This window comes from Astatotilapia calliptera, chromosome 20 (genome assembly GCF_964374335.1).
Source record: "Astatotilapia calliptera chromosome 20, fAstCal68.1, whole genome shotgun sequence".
Taxonomy (NCBI): domain Eukaryota; kingdom Metazoa; phylum Chordata; class Actinopteri; order Cichliformes; family Cichlidae; genus Astatotilapia; species Astatotilapia calliptera.
In genome coordinates, this window is record NC_137441.1 from 36,423,237 (window position 1) to 36,445,001 (window position 21,765).

At 42.1% G+C, this 21,765-nt stretch overlaps 1 protein-coding gene and 1 long non-coding RNA gene across 6 annotated transcripts in view; one reads left to right on the forward strand and one right to left on the reverse strand.

The window, feature by feature from the left end:
• Positions 1 to 21,765, reverse strand: part of nav1a (neuron navigator 1a) — a 93,884-nt gene that overhangs the window by 65,318 nt on the left and 6,801 nt on the right. For all 5 annotated transcript variants that reach the window (XM_026153366.2, XM_080295119.1, XM_026153369.2 and 2 more), the window contains 3 exons: positions 15,682 to 15,838; positions 10,931 to 11,802; positions 10,287 to 10,378 (listed from right to left, as the gene is read on the reverse strand). In XM_026153366.2, the coding sequence (XP_026009151.2) occupies positions 10,287 to 10,378; positions 10,931 to 11,796 (958 nt within the window). In that variant the 5' untranslated portion in view covers positions 11,797 to 11,802; positions 15,682 to 15,838. The remainder of the gene's footprint in view (positions 1 to 10,286; positions 10,379 to 10,930; positions 11,803 to 15,681; positions 15,839 to 21,765) is intronic.
• LOC145423033 (uncharacterized) lies at positions 8,418 to 14,381 on the forward strand. The gene is made up of 2 exons (XR_013904155.1): positions 8,418 to 8,587; positions 13,732 to 14,381. It is a non-coding gene; the product is annotated as an uncharacterized LOC145423033 (long non-coding RNA).

Sequence of the window (21,765 nt, forward strand, 5' to 3'; positions counted from 1 at the left end):
GACACTAAACCCGAATGGAAACAAGCAACGTCCTGTTTGCACACTTTCCAAACTCAGTATTAGAGAGGCGCTTTAAATAACGGCTCGTTTTTTATCAGTAACCAAACTGGCGCCAGCCGAACCTAAAAGTGACGATGACAGGCTCTTAGTGTGTGTGCTCGCCCTTAGCCTAAAAACTATTTGGCCTTGAATGTGTGTGTGTGTGTGTAATACAGTAGCTGAGTACATACAAAAATACAGACGCTCTATGGATGTTTTATTGTGAAAAAGCTATAGCCATCAATTAGAGGCAGCAAACTTTAATAAAGGGCCAATGTTGAGGTGGTTATGCCACACTGAAGCCAGAGGTGCCTGGAGACAGTTATGGGGGCTCTGGGGGCAGGTAGCAGGCCAGCAGTGCGAATGAGGAGTGTAATTTAAGGCTAATAGGTGCTGTACGTCAGCTCTTATACCTCCCTGATGAGGGATTAAGGTTAGTGAGTGACCACATACAAGGCAGGTCTGTGGTGTACAGATGCGTGTGGTGCAGATACGCGTCATTGCTCTTGAAAGCATATACATGCAGGTAAAGTGTTGGCAGCACACAGCCACTTGTTTGTTCCAGTGCTGGTCTCTCTGGCTCCACAGTCTAATCACCTTTATATGGCTGATGTAAACATGCTGTATATTCTCTCCCTCTATACACACACACACACACACACACACACACACACACAGTCTGTGCACCCTGACTAACTGACCTGAGCAATCTGGCCTGACATCAAAGACACTGGCAGTTTCAGAGTGTGATGAGTGCCAGTGTTCAGCAGTAGGCTACACATTCAGCACGGAGCAGACTCGTAGTATGATGTGTGTGTGTGTGTGTGTGTGTGTGTGTGTGTGTGTGTGTGTGTGTGTGTGTGTGTGGTCGCGTATGTGGAGGCAGGCAGACGGAGGCTGACCACAGTGTCTGAACCCTTGGGAAACTTCTTATGACATCAGGCAAACAGTTTAATTCCAATATAAAGAGACTTTTAAGCAAAGTTAAGCAAAGGCAAGAGAGACAAGTACGAATAACGTGTGAAGAGTGAAAGGATGGTTTGAAAGCAGGGTGAAACAGAAGCAGAAAGAGAGGCAGACAGACACAGACAGAAGGAAACTGGCTCAGTGCTTTGCATGAATATACTTGGCCTAGCATCTCTAAACAGATCCGCCACTACTCTGATGGAGGAGTCATGTGAAGCAGCCAGTAGGACACGCTTACTCACAGACACTGTGTACCACATTATATTCATGTTTACAAACTTGCACAACATTTCCACCTTTAAAGGAAAAATACTGCGAAGAGGAAAGATCTGCAGATCTAGGTGCAACTGCATGTAACGCGGACCCCTAAACTTGTAGAGGAACAGTTCCCATTCAGGCTAAGCAGATGGCATGTGTTCTCACTTCTCACGCACTCCCTCTAGGTTCCTCTTGTTTTGAGTTTGTTTTCACGAGTAAAAATAAAAGTTGCTATGAAGATGAGGCATGCAACAACGGAGTGAGGACGTGAGAAGAAAATGACGAAGTGTGATTGAGAATAGAAGATGCAGAAAAACGGAGCAAGTCAAAACAAGGGGAGACCCGAGAGCATCAAAGAAGCCTAGCAGATGATATTAGTGGGGGAAAAGTAAAAAAGAAAAACAGTCAAGTTATAGCCCAGAAAGCAAGTCAATGAAGAAAGTGAGAAGAGGAGGAAGAGGACGGGTGAGGAAGGATCTCTGTGTGTTTGCCAGAGAAGCAAAGGAAGTCTGTAAGACAGAGAGGGGATATCCTGCTTCGCTGCCTCGCCACTCCTGCTACATTTGCTTTTGTCCGCTAACACACCAACGCGTGGGGTCCACAGGACACACAGAAGAATACCAGACCATGACACACTTCTCCACGAGGGACAGCTCATACTCACACACATGCTGGTACAGCGTAAACACAATGACATGGCTATTAATGTCCTGTTTACATACAAAACACTGAAACGGCAATCTGACTGATACATACAGTGTGTGGCTTCCTAGCGGAATTGCGTGAATGAGGGAGCGAGTTGTTCACAATGACACCTCTTTAGTGGTCTTATCGAGCGCTGATGATGCACAGCATGAGTCACTGGCCTGAGCATTTGGGAAATTCAGCTATCAGTGACAATAATGTGAGTGCATCAGTCAGCTAATCCAGCGAAAACACCACCAGAGCGAATGCCAGACGTTGGTCAAATCTCCCGCTAAACCAACTAAAATGCAGGGAATATTTGCAGGATGTGAAAAGGGAGAATTTGTGTGTTTTAAAAGGTATAACTCTTTGTAGACGCTCCCTCATACATGCCCCAATGTTGACATTATCAGCACATTTCCCAGGAGTATCCCATAATGATCTGCTCCTGAGTGTGGTTGCCTAGCTACAGCGTGGTGTGCAAGCAATAGTGGATCATCATGCGTATAAATGTAGACGAACAGTAGTATTTGCCAAAAATAAATAAATAACATTAATTTGAAACCTCCTAAAGCTACAGTGTGTGTTTATATGCTGGTATGTGCGTGTTTTTTGATTCCCCGTGGGTTATTAATTAGATGTACTTGTGACTTCATTCCTGTGTCCATGGGCGTGTGCTCCAACATAGACAGGTTACACGCATGAGTGACTTAACTTGACTCCCTGGGCTAGGAGTCACCCCACAGGTCAAGAAGCATCTTGCGTATGCACTCATTCACCCGTTCCTCAATTCACTCTTCTCCCTCCATTCTCTCCTCCTTCATCTCCAGCTCTGTAATGCAGCTGTGCATTATTGTGTTCCCTCTTCATTGTGAGGAAATGACCCTGGGAGGGAGCAGACAACAGGAGGTGGCTACTCTGACATAAACTGAAGACTGGGTTGTTTTTCTGGATTTTAAAAATATTGGAAATATCACTTGACTGAATGCGACCAGTTATTTTGTTGCTATTGGCAACGGTAACTCAAAACACATGCCTTTGACCTGCAGTGGCTCTCAGGGATCAGTCCTTGGCTTCTTATCTGCTGACCTCTACATGCTTCCCTTAAAAACCCTAACTCCATATAACCCGTTGCTACTGATTCTGAGTCAAACTCTTGGGCACATTTCACTGAGACCATTTCTGGTGAGGTTTTAGTGAACAGTAGACGGGTCTATTGAAGGCCCTACGCCAGGTGCTCGATTCCTATTTTTAAAGGAAATGATTTTCATATCCTGTTCATGTAAGACAGATGATGTTCATTTTGATTTTTTGAAGATGTAGCATTGCATCATGTATTAACTGACTATTACAAGTTTACCAGTCATGTAATAGCAAGAAAAAAAACAACATTTTATTATTTTATCATCTTAAAATCACAACCAGACTTAAGTCCATCCATCCATTCGCTTCCGCTTATCCTTTTCAGGGTCGCGGGGGGCGCTGGAGCCTATCCCAGCTGTCATAGGGCGAGAGGCGGGGTACATCCTGGACAGGTCGCCAGTCTGTCGCAGGGCTAACACATAGGGACAGACAACCATTCACACTCACATTCACTCGCACATTCACATCTAGTGGCAATTTGGATTATCCAATTAACCTATCCCCACAAGTTGCATGTCTTTGGACGGTGGGAGGAAGCCGGAGTACCCGGAGAGAACCCACGCAAACACGGGGAGAACATGCAAACTCCACACAGAAAGACCCCGGCCTGATGGTGGAATTGAACTCAGGATCTTCTTGCTGTGCGGCAACAGTGCTCACCACCGTGCCACCGTGCACGACTTAAGTCCTCTTTGACAAAATGGTTTATCTCTGGTAAAACGGAATATTGTAATAGATGGCATCCTTAAAAGACAGTTCACACCAAAAGGACCATATTACTGTAGTTCTTATGTCTCTACATTTGTTGCCCTAAGTCACTAAATTCATTTTAAGATTTTTATGACTTACTTACAAAACCATACATGGAGCTTTCCCTAATTATATTAACCTCCTGGGACCTGCGTCCACATATGTGGACATCACATTTTGGGTTATTCAGACCAAAATACTAAATTTTGTTCTACAAGGGCCTGATATCCACTTACAAGGACATTATACTGCTACTGTTCTATCAAAATTTTAAATGAATATCCTCATATGTGGCTCTTATTTTTTTTAAAAAACAAAAATAAGGTAAAAAAAAATCTGGTAATTCTTTGTTTTTACATTCATCGGGCCCCAATGTGCCCAAATATCAAAGAGAAATTAAAAATGCTGCCGAGGAAGAGTTCGGGTCTTAGGAGGCTAATGCTATGCTAAAGCAATTTAACACTTTAAGACCTCTTAGATCAATGGGAACTGTATGGTAGTGGTGCTTAGTGCGAAGTCAAAACAAGGAGAAGTGGCATTTAGTCTTCAGCGTAGCGTCTTAACCCTCTCCAGGCAGGCGTTGCCGATTTGCAACAGTTAAAAACTAACAACCTGATCACCCCACATACATATTTTATGAGATTTTTTTATTCAGAAGTACCACTGCAGGACTTGGTTGTGCATTAGCAACAAAAAGTTTAATTTGAGCCTGAGAGGGATAAACCAACTGCCTATTGCACAACAACTACTCCAAGAGATATGTTGAAACTGGAGGCTTTTATCATTATACCCCAACAGTGAACAACAGACATCTTGAAAGTTCAAGGTTTGGGTCAAATATAAAGTAAGGCATGACATTAAACCATAAATAGTGATTGCTGCCTCACTGCAGGCGATGAGCACGGAGATAATCTAGTCCATTCTTATGTCTGATCATCTTCCTAAAGCTACTAAACCACTCATCACTATCCAACGCCAACTCGGCATATGTCTCCCCGATTAGATTGGCCAAAGAGGATTACGCACTGTCTAGTAGATGCAGTCAGGTTTACCAAAATGCTATTCGCTTGACTGTCCAGGGGCATTAAAGGCATGGCAAGCATGACATCTATAAACAGTAAGTTGATTTCAAACCTTCATTACTAAAGATTTCCCTGTTTCTAGCTTAAAATGAAAGGCACTGAGGGGTTTTTAACATCTACTTTGCTAAATGAGATAATCCCAAACTGAGGTAAAAAAGAAAAACGCTGACCTGCAGGAGGGTAAATAAAGATATACCATAGGGCTGTGCGATATATGTTTCCAGCTGGGCGTCCTGTAGCTGGAGTCGAGTGTTTTAACCGATGCATGAAACGATACATTTTTAGACATAAGTTAGGGCTGCTCAATTAATCAAATTTTAATCACGATTACGATCTGGGCTTTCAACGATCATTAAAAATGACTGAGCCGATTATTAGCCCCTCCCTCATGCTTTACTCTCGCCCTGCTCCGTGTGGCAAATCGAGCGCACCGCTCTGCATTTCGAACATACGTCACAACAATGAAGAGGACCCGAGGGAAGCTCGGAAAGCTCAGCAGAAGTTATTTGGAGAGGAGAGTGACTGCTGTTGGTTAAAAAGAGGTAAAAAAAACTTCAGTGGTGTGGAAACATTATGGGTTCAGTCAGACGTGGATCAAGTAGACACAGTGTGTAAACTTTGCTACGGTGTCGTAGCTGCACCACAGAGCAACACTGCAAAGTTCACAAAACATAGATGTTGACATTTTTCATTGATTTATTATATTGCAAACATTTGCACTGTTATCAGTATTTGCACACTGTTATATAATTATTTTTTAAAGTCATTATTCAACACATTGTTAACCCTTTAAAGCCGGTCAGAGCAGCACGCTCGGTTTTGTGTGACTATTTTTAAATCCCTGTAGAACCTGAACCTTGTAAGCTAGCGCAATAATTTGTTTTGCATATGAAACCGGAGGAGTTGTACTTACATCTTATGTCATCAGCTTGTCCTCGGTCACGGTTTCCTTCCCCATAAAGCTTTGCAAAAATTGCATAAAAGGCGCTTGCAGCAACAAAAACATAATACTCCAGAAACACGCTTTGGCGATCCGATCAGCTGTTCGTAACACTTCCCACATTGACACAGACGTCACCCTAACTATGCATGTCCGCCATTTCCTGCCCGAAACCGGAAGTGACGTCATTTCGCGGAAAATGTAGTTTTTTACTTGTAGGCCTTAAAAGCCTATACTGGTGTTTTTATAAGTCATGTTTGACTTTTCTGAATAGTTGCTGGGATGCTTAAAACTCGAGTTGCACTGCTGGAAATAGTTTATTTTGATGCACCTGCTGTTTTCTTTGCAAATTTGCATCATAGGATTGTTTTTTGTTTTTCCCTGCAGTATATAAAAATTGCTGTATCTCCAAAATAAAACTATGAAGACACTCAAAATAAATTTCCTGTTGTTGTAAACTATTTTTTGCAACTTTTTTGTATTTAAAGTTTTGAGGGATAAGCCTCTTAAATTTCTCCAAGTAGAAATATATGTAAAAAAAACAAAAATGATTTTCAATTTTTTTGTAGTTTATTGCACTTTTTTGCAATTAATGTAATTACTATGGACTTAATGCATACATATTTTTAAAATATGGGCTATAACAGTTGTATTGATGTATAGCAACTTGAAATGCTCCCACAAATGGCACTACAGCATGTAAACATATAATATAAGCTCTGGCGGACTTGGTTCTATGGTAGGTCTTAAAGGGTTAAATAAATATCGTCAAATAATCGAGATCTCAATTTCAGTGAAAATAATTGTGATTATCATTTTTGCCATAATCGAGCAGCCCTAACATAAGTTGTAACGGCCGCCGTTTTCTTTGTGAGTATTTATTACTGCTGCGGGGAAAAGCCTGTTCTAACGTTTGAGTCTAAGGTTTATTTTTTTGCTTCTCATCCGTAAATAATCTGCTCTTTCACGTGATTCAGTTTATTTTGAAAAGTCTCAACAGGATCTTGAGCTTTATTGTGAAAGGTTTATGTGGAACGTAAAGAAGCGGACACGCGATGGTGTTACCGTCGTTGTTGCTAACGACAACCCATAAAAACAGGCGCTTGTCCGTCCGTAGTGTGGTGATATTAAATATAAGAGAAAGAGAGAACTTTAAGAAATGAATATAGCCACTACAGTGACCATCAAAACCATGAAAACATATTGCCGTAAACAGTTTATTTTGCGACACCACGAAACAAACGATAGCGTAAAATGAAACGATAGACGTTTTTATATCGTCATCCGATATATATGGTTATATCGAACAGCCCTAATATACCATATTTGTTTATGCAAGCTTATATGTTGATATGTTGATTCTTAAATTATAGCCATGTATTTTAAAATTAGCCAGTCATACCTCGATTTCTTTTTTGTTTCCTACATGTACTGGTGTCTGTGGTCTGTGTGGGATGATGTGTGATGTTTTATGTCCTTCACTATATGAATGGTGTTTGTAGGTGTCTGTACAGTGTGTGTGTGTGTGTGTGTGTGTGTGTGTGTGTGTGTGTGTGTGTGTGTACTTGAGACTGCGACATTTTGTCCATTGGGAATTTTAGGACAAAATATTGCAGGGATGAAAAATGATACACAACCCACGTCACATTTATCTTTCAAAAGCCATCTGTGCACTGTCACTTGTGCATACATCAGCACACATACACACACACAGCCTCGGATAAAAGCCCATTCTCAGATACACCTCTCTAGAGAGTAATAGGGTCAGGAGTTCTGGGGTCTAATTGAAAGAGCACATGGTCCTACAATCACATTAAACGTTCAGATCTTCATTAGGGTATCAGTTAAAAGATGTAAGAGCGGATCGCGTTTCCCTGATTCAATCTAACGCATATAGAGAATATTACATTTAAGGAGATCGACTCTCGCCACAAAGAGCAGCCAGTCCCACATCAAATAACTGGGCTTTATCGTGTTTGCTCACCACCAGGAGTTTGTAAAAATTTAACCAACATTTAATAATCTGTCTTTTCATCTCAGTGCACACACTTATTGTTTATTCTCTGTCCTCCTTACACAAAATGAAATTCATCAACCCACTGACCTCATTGGTCTTCTCCTTTCATCTCTCACTCCTCTCCCTCCTTCCTTCCCTACAAACTTTGCTTTCCACCCCGTTTCCCTCCCTTCCTCCACTTGCTAAATTACAGTTATTACAGTGCCAGCCCACCATCCATGTAAATGCAGCTTCAGAGGAGTCAAAGATGCTTTGGTTCTGTTTCTAACGCCTGCTAGGCACCAATTAAAAGGCCAAAACTAGCCCCAAGACAGCAAGAGGCCCTTAAAGACTAGGGCTGGTCCACCACCAGTTCCCATCCCCCTTTTCCACAACCAGATGTTAAAGGTTTTATAAAGGTTTCATTTGCAAATAACTCTATTCTTGTGACACAATGTATGTTCAAACTCAAACTACTGCCTTGAGCTTGTAGTTCTGTGCCAAGCAGCCAAGTTGTACTTTACAGCTATCTGTAGAGATGCATGCGCTGCAAGAAATGAAGGCATCCAGCATTTAGCTAGTGTAGGCTGTCTGTCTGTTGCTTGCCAGGTATCCATGTGTATTTACTCTGGGTGAGTCTAGAGGACGCCGTAAATATTTGTGAAAGGACTCCAATCCAAGTTGATGAGTCAGTGAAGCTCGCTTCTGTTCGATGGCAGCAATACTGAGGTGACTTGTTGACTTTTCTGTTGTTAAGTGTTGCTATTAGCCTCTGATAGCTACTGTTAGCCTCTGTTAGCTGCTGTTAGCCACTCTTAGTGAAATATTCTTGGTGGATCACTGTGACACTCAGAATGTAATCAAAACTGCTTTCACAGGGAAACTGTGATTTTAGGACACTTAAGACTAATTGACATATTGTTAGCTTACAGCCAGCTGTTATTGTTGTTTAGCCAATATTTAGTCAGCTGTCCAGACAAGGCAAAAATATTGGGAATAAATAAGCATGTTTGTGCACTTTTGTGCATTAGAGCTCTAACTTCAGTTCAGTTAATGAGGCTTGGGGTAAGGAGGAAGAGGTTGAGAGATACCAGTCGCATCTTTGCTTTGCATTTTCATTTCCTTCATATCTTGAGCCTGAAGGTGTAGACACTGATTAGATTTTGCCTCCACAGCACGCAAACGCCTACAAGTAATCTTCTCCTCTGCCTTTGCTCTACTATCTATGTGGCCAGTCTCAAGCTGCATAAATAAAACATGAGTAAGGAGAACAGCGATCTCCATGTCAGCCACTGTGTTCAAGATGGCGGGTCAGCATGGCGGTTTGCACAAACCAGTACCCACTCCTGTCCATTTTTTATGGATTAACTCTAAGTGTATAAGAAAGGCTCAGATTTATGAATTCAATATTCTTTCTTTTTCCACTAATTAATGACTGACTGTACCTTTACAGGTTTAAGTTATTAATTAATTGACACTGTGCTATATTGTCCCTGAACGTAGACATTACATATAGAAACAGCTGTAATTCACCTAATATATGGCACAGTGTGATGCATATGTAAACCCAGTATAACTATTTCGGACTACACTGTGCATATTTTAACATACATATAATAACTAAAAAGCAGTTGATCTTCTTTTCGTTTAACTGACACCACATCAAAAGGAATGATTCACTAAGCCACTGAAAAAGTCATTTCTCAGAAGCACGTTGACATTCTTGGGCTCAGACTGACCACTACAATGCGTAACTATAGCCGTGCGTACAGAGCAAACCATTACTCAAAAGCCACAGGATCAGGACAGGGATGGGGTCATGCTGGGACTGTGGCTTTTTAGGTCAACGAAATCTGAAAAGAGGAACTGTGAGAGGGAAGAATGGGTTCGAACTCTACAACAGCTCTTGGATGAATATGAAATCAATGTGCATATAATGCTGCCTGGCAGCAAGTTAAGAAGTGCCCCATTTCATCCCATTACTGACCCACATCACCAGTGTCAACATCCTTCATCCTAACATCCTGAGCACATCTCTTCATCCAGGGACTACGGTACTCAGCAGAACCCCAGGCACACAGAAAACTACACCACCTAACTTCAGACATGGCTCCTGACGACTGATGAATTGCAGCGTGACAGACATACATTTGGACAAAGACTGGTTGTCCCTTTCACTGAGTCTATTCAGGTTCTACGATGAGAGCCAAAGGTCAGCCACTGGCTTGTTGTGTCTGACGCCACTTATGACTCTGTCGCAGTAAACGTCTGGCTGCCAGAAAGCACACATCACTCGTACCTGCCAGAAGTGCTCTTGGCATCTTGGTGCCCTAATATTAACGAGGCAGAAAAAACTGGACCAAATTTTGTTTAGCTAAGGGAAGGGAGAAAGGAGAGGAGATGTGTGTTACTGCTGTGTGAGTCTAACCTGGTGTCAGGTCATCACAGCAGACTTCTATGGATCCAGATGAGCAGTCACTCAGTTCGTCCACAGAAAATTCACTCACTTGTGCCTGCAGCCTGTCAACACATCACAAACACAGCCATCACACATCTGTTACTGAACATGCAAATCATATCCTTTACAATCAAATGCATAACCTGCTGTGTTTGACAGTAGAAGAAGAGAGGCGATGACCATCTCAATTATTTCCACAAAAGCAAATCATATAAACAGAAAAATGCTGAAACAGTTATGTGCAAAGAACTGTGTATAATCCTGTCATTAATAAAGAAAAAAGAAACTTCAAATGTTTTATTAAATGTAGATTTTGTACACTGTGCTTCTAGTAACATAAAAAACTGTGTGCATGGGAGTATACGGTGTCAGCCCAGGGGCTACAAGAAGACACTTTAACAATCAGCTCTGCTCCAGAAAATCTCCAAGTGTGTGTGTTGCAGGAAAAGATACTGAGGCCTCTGTGGCAGGTCTTTAGTGTCCTGAGGATGACTTCTATGTGTAAAGAAAATGATCACATGATAATTACAGGGGGGGTCAGTGGTAAAGGACTCATAATGGAAGGCTTTATAACTCTTGCTTCAGTTGTGCTTGTGTGATGAAAGACCCCTTACCTGTGACTGAAGGGAGCCACAGCAGCCATGTTGACTCTGGGTATGTGTGTCTCTTCAGATGTTGCCTCCCGATCCTGTGTATCAACAACCTGCTTGGATGTTACTGGCATGGTAAATGTGATAGCTGGCAGCGGTAAGGGAAGAGGAGAGGAAGCTGGACTGCTATCCTCAGGAGTTCCCATTTCCTCATCTGATTGGCTGCCAGAGTCACTATGATCTCTGATGGTGTGCTGGTTTGAGTAAAGAAGAGTGGGCCGAATGTTACAGTTGCTGAGTATGACAGATTTGGCTGGATGGTTTTTTGGAGGCTCTTCCTTCCTTCCTGGTATCGCATCAGCCGTTGCTTGGGTTACAATGTTTGAATTGTCTCCTCTGCTAAAACTGAGCGGTGGACGTAGGTTGCCGGCTCCATACGCTTGATTCTTATTTGCAAAGGTGCTTCTGTTGCGATTGCCATCCTGGGGTAATTGGGAGAGGATTTGCGATTTTCCCAGGTCTAGCGTGTCTTTGGAGTGTGGCGGATGTACTCGGCGCTGGGTCAGCGGGCTGCTGTAGGCAGATCTTGACACCTGGGGAATTGGAAGAGCTCCGGTTCGCTGGAAGAGCTGACTTTTAAGGCAGGCATCTCTCAGGGCATCTGTGGAAAAAGGCCCAGGGATACTGGAGTTTCTTGGACAAAGTGACGGGGAGTGTGCAGGTGTGTTCGCTGGCGTGTGCTTAGGGGTCTGTTTCGAGGGCTTGGGCAGGTCACTTGCCCGGCGGCGTGGTTCTGTTTTAGGAGAGGAAGGCAGAAGACTGCGAGGGAGGGGTATTCCTGATGAGGGAGGCCCACGGGGAACTGACTTCACGTTGACCCCCCCACTCATTGTGACCTAAATCAAAAGACATAAAGACAACAAAAAGTTAAAAAGTTAGGTGAGTGCATGTTCACAATAGCATGAGATCATTAAAAGCCTTCCCAAAGGGTTTGGTTATACATTAAGAGTCAGTGTTAAAGTTCTACTAATCTAATCAGGCTGAGAATTTGCTTTTCCTTTCACAGAGCTGTGCAATGTGAGCCAAGTACATATGACAAAATGAGTCATGGTAAACCACGAGGTGAACTTATTTTCAGCGGCGCATGGAGTTTCTAAGAAATCAGATTTGCCTGCTAGGAGTTAAAAACACAAAACCAGCTTTTTACACATGCACACACACACACACACGTGCCAGCTTTTTATACGCTTGTAGATCCTTATGTTCTTGAAAAACAAATACTGAAAATGAACTCCAATACAACATCACACTTACCCCGGCACAATGCATACATATAACAGTTTCAGAGGAGGCACAGGATGTTGCTCACCTTATTTGCTTTGACTGTCCTTGGTTTTCTTACTCTCTTCTGTGTCAGAATGACAGAAACCCTCCAAGAACTACGAAATCCTGCTTGAGCTTTGTGAGCCCGCCTATGCTAATTCTGATCAAGTGAAACGTTTCATATAATTTTGCTGCTTCGTGCTGCTCTGCTGGGAGGGGAAAGGGAGGCAGTGAGTTTGGGAGAAAGGCAGGGAGGGAGGGCAAAAAAGGCGGAAAAAACGTCAAGTGCACGTACAGCTGCTTTTTAACGTAAGTGTCGGCCAACAACATGGCAGGAGCTCAATTCCTCTAATATGTAGACATTCTCAAGACGGCCTGCTGAAGTTAGATAGGTGATTTAAGCGGCTGTAAGTGAATGTGGCGTGACTCTCGGTGCTAGCCGGGCTGGTCTGAGCATTTCAAAACTGCTGCTCAACTAGGACTACGGTTTACAAGAGAATTGTCCAAAAAAAGAAAAATATACAGTGAGCAGCAGGAAAAAAAGCTTTGTTAATAGCAGAGGTCATAGAGAGTGCTTTGAGTTGGTAGGAAGGCAACAGTAGCTGAAATAACCACTCGTTACAACTAAGGTAAGCAGAAGAGCATCTTTGAATGTGAGATGCTAGTGAAACCCTGAAGCAGATGGCTACCGCAGCAGAAGACCACACTGGTGGCCACTCCCATCAGCTACATACAGGAACGTGAGGCAACAACTTGCACATACATTCCAAGATTGGAGTATAGAAGATTAAATATATGATGTCTAGTCTGATAAGTCTCTAAGATTCAGATGGTAGAGTCCGAATTTGGCATACTCAGCATGAGAGCATGTGTATTATAATTACACACACACAAACGCAGACATACTTAGAAATATACTAGAGATTTAATGCTTAACCCTACTTGCCCCGTCTTAAAAAAGCAAAACTTTTGCTGCCAGAAGACTTTGTGGGAAGCTGTCTTTAGTGAAGCACTGATGTATCAAATTAAGCCGTCAAAGTCACAAGGATAAAGTGCTGGATTATTTGACAGTGCATCTAATCACAGCATTGCACACAGTGTCATGTGGATCACTCAGACACACATTTCCAGCAGTCTGAGAAAAGCAGGAGAAAGAGTGACTGCTTGAGCTTGAAACTCCGATGAAGAAAAAGGACGGATTCTCTGCAGGAGGCCTTCCTTCCACCTACTTATAGAATCAGACATACTAAGACAAGCAACTAAGAGCTGTGCAGCATTTTGATTGATGCTAATGTAGGCCTGCGCAGCAGCGTACAGCTGCAGTGATGCAGCAGTAGGTAAACAGAGACAGATGTGATCATCCATCCTCCTTTTCCCCTATTACTCCCTACAAATTCCTCCCCCTCCTCATTGTCTGTTTCTGTATGTCTTCCTCACACACTCCATCTCTTGGGAGGTCCAGACAGAAAATGAGCATCAGAATTTCTTTCTGTCTGCTGTAGGTCCTGCTAGGATTTCCAGGAGCACAGGTGTGGGCTGACTCGATGTCTATCTGTATGAAAATTTGATTTTCCCTTGGGGATATGCCGGGGTCACACCAACACTTCTGCAGGCTGTATAAGAACATACAGGGGCTCAGCTGCTGATGGTGATGTGTGTGTGTTTGTGTGTGTGTGTGTGTGTATTCATATCTTTGTGGGGACTTAAAAAGGGGAAGTTTACTATACTTATGAGGACCAAAATCCTGGTCCCTACAAGTTTGAAGGCATTTTTCCACAGTCAAAATGTGGTTTAGTGTCAGGGTTACAATAAGGTTATGGTTAGGTTTAGAGTAAGGTTTAGGCATTCATTTTTCAGGGTTAGGTTTATTGGGCGGGGCTAGGGAAAGCAGGCTGTGTGTGTGTGTGTGTGTGTGTGTGTGTGTGTGTGTGTGTAAAAGAAGGAAATACAAATAAGGTGACTGAAACCAACAGCTGTAAGTTATGGGAAAATAATCTAGTTTAGTTTGATTTCTTTCAGTTATGTTATTATAGGATAGTTTGCAGTACAAACGTCTTACATGTGTTGGATACATTGTATTTGTCATGTGTTCAGACTTACAGGCTTCAAAGTTTGTTCTGTATCATCCTGTCACATAAAAAACTTTACAATACACCGTCTGTTGGCTCCTTTCACTGTACGTCTAACTCCATGTGATGTCTGTGTCTAAAGGAATGAGTTTGGTCTAAGAAGCGTTTTTATTTTTACTGTTTGAGGCACGTGCAAACGCAAAAACATGAAGCCATGTTTATATTGCTGCTCATTAGTTTGACAGTTAGCGCTTCATTAGCATCAGAATCAGCTTCATTGTACATATTTGTAAAGCTTCACCTTAGTTTAATATTTCATAGTATTTGCAAACAGCACTTTAATAGCTAAAAACATAATTACATATCTTATTGTGTGACAAAATAGTTGAACAATCAATCACTTTTGATTTGAATTTAAATCATAAATCAATCTGCCATCACTATCAGTCACTGTGTCTTTAGTTCTGCAGACCCGGGCCTCGGGGCTGACATCATGATTTAGCTTTCATACTTAAACCAGCTGAAATAAATAAAACCCTTTTCCCTGAGGTTTTGAAGGACATCATCGTGTTTGTACACTGACGCAAACACAGCACAGAAGCCTACAGAGAAACTGGGGTTTTGCTACAGATCAGTGTAGTTATTGTGTGGGTTACTGCATGGACCGACTACGGTCTCTCCTTCACTCTGCTAGGGTGGTGCTGACATCTACTGGGTACTGTCTGCAACTGCAGGAGCACAGCGTCTCATTCATTACAGTCCCGTATTATCATTAATTATAGCTGCGAGGTGAATTATGCAGGCTTATTAATAGCATCTTTTACACTTATCAGAAACATCAGCCATATCAGGTTTATCTCCTGAAGGACAGAAGAACAAGGATAGCGTTGCAGCCAGCATTATGCTACATGTTAACAGTGTAATTTAATAACATTACACTGATTTCGCTCAGCTTTCCCATGGCGGCCTGTGGCTGACCTGAGTTACTCTATATCTTATGAGAAAAGCGTGTATATCCTCTCTCACAGACATGCACACTCACCCTCGTGATGAACACCCTCTGACTCATCACAAAATCAATACATGAGTTGGTAACACAGGCCTCTCTGTCTGTGAAGGGCATCAGCAGTGCCTGTGTGTCACACAGGCTGGAAACTATAGTACATTGAATTAATCACCTCCACTATGACAGCAGCCAGAACAAGAGCAGTAAAGTCCTGCCGTGGAGCAGAGAAGCTAGTGACACCCAGTGGTACAACAAATTCCTGGGAAGGCAGTTTTCTTAAAAGAAAGTCATCATAAGATAAACGTGGCAATATTTTTAGCTCAAAAAGAACATACGAGTCAATTTCAAGGCTCTGCTGTGTCGCACGAAAGTCTTACCTGTCAGTGCGCCGTTGGGGTAAGCAGACGGAGCCGGCCAGAAGCAGGTCACACTTCTCTGACGTCCCAGGAACAATGGGCTGTTTTTTCCTGGATCACAGTTGCATCCTCACCACTGCTCTCCCATTGGTTCACAGCTCCTCACCAAGACAGGAAGCTTGAACAAACAGGAATGACACATTCAGCCAATCAGGGGCCTCTCTTTCGAGGTGACTCATTTTCAAAGTGACTTTCTTTGATTCTAACCTTTCGCCAAAAGGAAAAAAAAAGTCATTTGGCACATAGATTCAAAGAACACAGTCACGTATCTGCGACCTCAGAGGGCATTACACTAACCTAGATTCATTTTCTGGAGGCTTACTCTAAACAGCAAGCTCTCGTTGTAAAGTATCGTGTTTGACACTCTGGGGAACAGCTTTCGTCCCCATTATAAAACAAAAGAAACACACCATCATTATGTGACGGCGTAAACAGGGTTAAGCTCACACACTGTGAGTACTACCTGGACCACACGCACATACACACAAGAACTGAAGAGTGTTTATGTTATCATGACTCATTTGACCAAAATGGAAATGTATTTGGCATGAAGTTACCCAAAATGACACATAATGTGTCACCATCAGAAATCCCACAACACAGCACAAAGTCATCTCCGAACCTCGAGTCTCCAAATTGCACTGGGACAGTAAAGTAAATGAGCCTCGCTGGGACCTGGTGTGATAAAATGGGTTGTGTGAGTATTTAATGTACTGAGGATAGCTGCTGTACTCCTTTAAATAAAAAAAGATCTTTGTCTAACACGTCCTCTGCACATGCTCTTATTATAGAAGCCAGGGTACAAACACACGCACCCACAAAGTAAACAGGAGAAAATATAACCCGACTACTGGCAATATAAATATCACCATGGGAGCAGCAGTTTGCCTCCATTCTTCTCAATATCAACCAAATGTACCACACGCTACAATATGTATACCACACATGCTTTACTGAGTCATACATCCAAGCTGCTGACTCAGGTCAACTGCCAATCATTTCATCCTGTAGATACTGCTGCTCTCTTTCTTTTCGTCTTCACTGGCCCATCTTTTCTCTCTTATTTTTCTAACTGTCACAGCACCATGAACATAGTCCTCGTATTAGAGTTTAGTAACTCTGCGCTTTTAGAATCAACAGGAAATATATTCAACAAGAGACACAGATTCATCAGGAAACAAGACAAAAATGTACTTAGAATTAGAGAAGGATCTGAAATATTAACTAGCTAAAGTAAACACGAGCCTTCACTCACCTGCCTCAGTCTCCAGTTGGAGTCGGATCTGTATGCTGCAGAGCGTGGCTGGCTCAATCCCTGCCTCAGCTCCTTTCTACTTTTTCTGGCTGGCCTCTGAGCTGCAAGCATGTGTGTGTGTGTGTTTGTGTGTCCGTCATTCTACTCCCCTATCACGTCATGCCGCTCTGCTGCTGCCGCAGTACGCCTGTAGCCGTATCCCCACCTCCTCCTTTTTTCCTCCCCTCATCCCGGTCTCTCTCCCCCTGTCTGTCTATGATGCTCTCTCTCAATAATGGACCTGTTGGCTTCGTTCCCTCCCTCCCTCTCCCTGAGTGAAATATAAGCCCAGCTAGCAAAGACCCGGCTGGTCCATTAGCTGGATGAGTGCGGTTTGTGTGTCTGTGCGAGCGCAATCACGGCTGCCTCTATAGTGTGAGTAATACATGGTAATTAAGCAGATGTAGCCACAAATGTGAGAAGCCTAAACCCATCATCTGGCTTTCTAGACCTAATTGGTGGTCATGGAAATCAGGATGACAGGAAAAAAAAAAAGTGCCACCTTAATGACAGATTTTCTGACGACAAATGAGAATGTGCACGTCACTATAAACACACATAATCACACAAACGGGCACACACATAGACACACATCCGCCCTCTGTATCTGTTTATATATCAGTGTGCATGCCTGAATGAACCAGCATCGTGAAGGAGGGCAGCTCATCCATCACTCCTCTAATTTGTCCCACGCTTCTAATGAAAAGAGGGGAGGCGAGACAGAGTGAGAGATAAGTGATGCAAACGAAGGCGAGGAAAGAAGAGCAGGAGGTGGTGTGATGGAGAAAGAAGCATGTGCAGAGTAAACCCTTTCCTCGCATCTTTTCCCAGGTGACACACTCGGAGTAACATTACAAAAACATCCCAGATACCTGACCTTGAGCTTGTCTTCCAAACTTTTCAATACTCATAAACTATGAGGACTATAAAGATCTCATCAGACATTAGGAGGTCTACTTGAATTAAACAATCACATCAACAGAGAGACAAATGCGGTTAAATCACTGCTGGTTTATGTCATTTTACTGCTGGGCAACATCTCTCTGGTCATCTTTACAATTTATTCACAAACTCTTATGAATTTATCAAAAAAAGCACTTCTTATTGTGATAATTCTACGTTTGTTACCTTTTGTAATCATCGGCCACATTTGTGCCTCTCTCTGCATCTCTGCTCATATTTCTGCTGTGCTGGCCAAGAGTTCGAGCCACTATTATAAGAGCCAGTGCTGCATATTTAATGAAGACTGTGACATGCAACAAATTCAGAATCCCATCCTTCCCTTTTACAAAGTAGCTTATGGATCAGCTTCAGTTATTGGTTACGTCTTAAGAGTTTCTAACTATGGGTGAGACTTTGGGGTCTGTTAGGTTGTTTATAGTCTTGTTTTGGCAGGAAAATACAACCTGAGCCTTCTATGGCTGATCACATATTGATCAAGAATTGGCTCTGCATGCTGAGAGATGCATAAACAATGAAAACCAAGCACAATAACTGGATGTTTGCTATTAGAACACATGCATACTGCACACATCCCCCCTCCCTCCTACTACAGGCACATACTACAGCATTCCCTTCATGCTTTCGACCACAATCACTTTACTGCTGACCTCCAAATACTCACTTTAATGCCACGGTTGCTCCTTTGCTTTCCAGCTACAGAGAGAAAAGATTAAAGTGTGCGAAACTTCTCCAACAAAGTCAGCCAAAAGCAGAAAAAAACAAACACATGATCTGTTGCTTTGTCTCATCGTGAAACGGGAAGTGACTTGTGACTGAGGATTATGGGTAGGAGTGTGCAGCCATCTGCATTGATGCATGTGTGCGTGCATATGTGTGTGTATGTGTGATGGGTGTTTGGGTGGGGGTTAATGTCACGGCTAATCTTCTGACGTTCCCCAAGGCATGTATCTCCCCCCCCCCGAGAGACAGACCCTGACAGACGCTGTTATGACAATGAGACACTTGTGTCACTGTCACCCTGAGGGGCATACGGTGGGGTGGAAGGGGGGCCCCGCTCTAACATGTTGACCCCGTGCTGTCTGGAACACGGAGCCTCAGATGGGCAGCTTGACCGAGACAAATGAAATTAAGAAAAACAAAAGAAGGAAGGAAGCACAAACAAAAAACAGAGCTATTGCAGCTGAGGGGAAGTTCATAGTTCTCTGTGAAAGTGTACACAGCATCTAATTAGAACAGTGCTTCAGCATCTGAGCTTGTTCCTACTGGATTTATGACTCTGCTTTGTCTGAATGTATGATTGCCACTAGATGGTGGCAGAGTATCATCTTCATATTACAGTATGTTAGTTTGAGACCAGCAAGTTCAAGCAAAGTCTAACCGGTGGAAAAGCTGTAAATCACAACGCCAGAAGGTTTAGTGAAGGTACAGAATCAAGGCAGACCTGCTAATATTATGTTTTATTGTTAAATATGGTAATAAATATGACATGCATTACCTATATTTTATTATTATTTATTTAATGTCTCAAGAAAAAATAAGAAGCTCTGAAATACTTAAATAAAAAAGGAGGTGCTGTAAAAATGAAAGCTAAATCATTACACTGATCACTGCAGTTACACAGTCTGCATATAAAAACTGGGCTTTCCCTCTGGGTCTACAAAATGAAACCAAGAATGAAGTGCCTAAAACCTTTCTAATATCCAACCACTTTTTTGGTTTTACACTAAATCTGTACGAGAAAGTTTCTACTGATCACTCGATCTGTGATCTCACTGAACAAATTCGGCACGTTATAGCTTTTGTCTCCATGTTATTCTTCCCCTTACAATATAAGGAACCTTGAAGTGACTGAGGCTGCACAACACAACAAACAAGAAGGCTGTTCTTTCACTACATGACAGACAACGATCAGTGGATGTTGCAACATTACTGCAACCTTCAAAGTCTTAGGTTAGATACAACAACATCATGCACACACTTTCCAGAAGTCACAGCTCTGCAGATCGCTGAATACTGTTGGGTTCATCTTGAAGGCGTTAGCTGTTTGTGTCAGGGTAAACTTAGCATAAGGGACAACACAGACAGCAGTTGTCCTTATTTGTATTACATGTTAATGACCAAACGATGAAGCAAATAATAAATGACATATAGAAAACTGCAGAATGCTGCTCATGTGGTGATGCGAGGCTGCCCTGAAGTCAGTGGCACTATGAAAACGTGAGCACTGACTCGGCACACAACAAGACAATAATGAATCTGTCACTTGATGTCCTGAACTGCAATTAGTCTCATTTATTCTATGCATGCTGCACGAGCTAATCCCATTTCACTTCAGCTTGATGGAAAAGGGGAACTGAAAGAATCTGACTGCATTCATCAACACTGCCTGTCATTGAATCTGCCAGCACCAAATGCCACCAACAGAAAACGGCTCATTAAAGGGCTCCTCTTGCACACTTTAATGTCAAGTGGCTTCCACTGAGCTTTGCTTCTTTCTGCAAATTAGTACACTCTCACTTTAGGCCATGTATAATCTCAGCACATAATTAAGAGGGAATGCCCACATTATTATTATTATTATTATTATTATTATTATTATTATTAATCTGCTCAGGTGAAAGCTGAGGAAGAGGTAATGTAATTGGAGCAGTTTGTTTGTCTCTCTGTGAAAAACGGGCAAAAAAGAAGCCATTAAAATAGCATGAAGATCTACGTCAGTCACTTCTAAACTCCAAGCGATGCTGTGACTGTCTTAAAGGGCAGCTTTTCACACCTGCAGCCCTCAAAAATCCCTCTACACATATGAATAAGAAAAATACTATTAGGTTTGTCAGCCGTGGTACTCTAAAACACTTGGTTGTACTACTTAACTTTTATTAAATGAACTCAAACACTTTATTGCAACAATGACAACATCACAGGCACCGTGCCACCCGGGCATTGAAGGGTATCATATAAACAAGCCGATTAGTTTTGAAAAAGCCTTGAAAACTTTCTCCTTTTCTTTTTATTCCCAGAAAATGACAGCACAAGTTACCCAGTAAATTTCCAAAAAGCATCTAACATTAAAATCAGGAATGCATCCTGCTGATATTACCCATCTTAACCACATGATGGCAGTAGCGTGAAGTCAGGTTAAAGCTGGATGCTTCATATACACATTTTCACATCTGTTTCTGTCGTTTCTCATCCATTAAGCATATCAGGGTGACCTTTTGCTGCTCGTGCCTAAAGGTCATTAAATGCTCTGGTAATAAAATAGAATCACTCTGAAATTACATCACGCTGAGAGCTGAACTCAAACTGATTAGCTGTTAAAGGTTAACCTGTGAGCAGGTAGTAGAACAGAGTAAGAAGTCTACTGATTGTGAAGCTTGTTAAGATGAGATGTCACAAAAACACGAAGACACAAATACTTTAGAAATCTGTCAAAAACGAAGCTAAAACGTACATTTTTATTTATGAGGCAAATGACAAAACGAATTCATGGTTTTATGCTCAAATCTGAGCATAAATCTGAGCCAGCTAACTGCATTTCTCAGCAAAGTCAGAAATTTGACAAGCATAACATTCAACCAATAAAACTAAATCTTTTCTGTTCAGAAATACACGTAAATAACTGTAACTTAACATCTCAATAATAATAATACTGTTAATTTAGGGCAGCTGTGGGGTAAACCTGACATTGGGTGCTGGTCTAATAAAAATGCTAAGCACCGTATTAAAACATTAACAATAATCGAATAAGCGAATTCTCTGTGCATTTATTTCAAAGGTCACTTTTACAC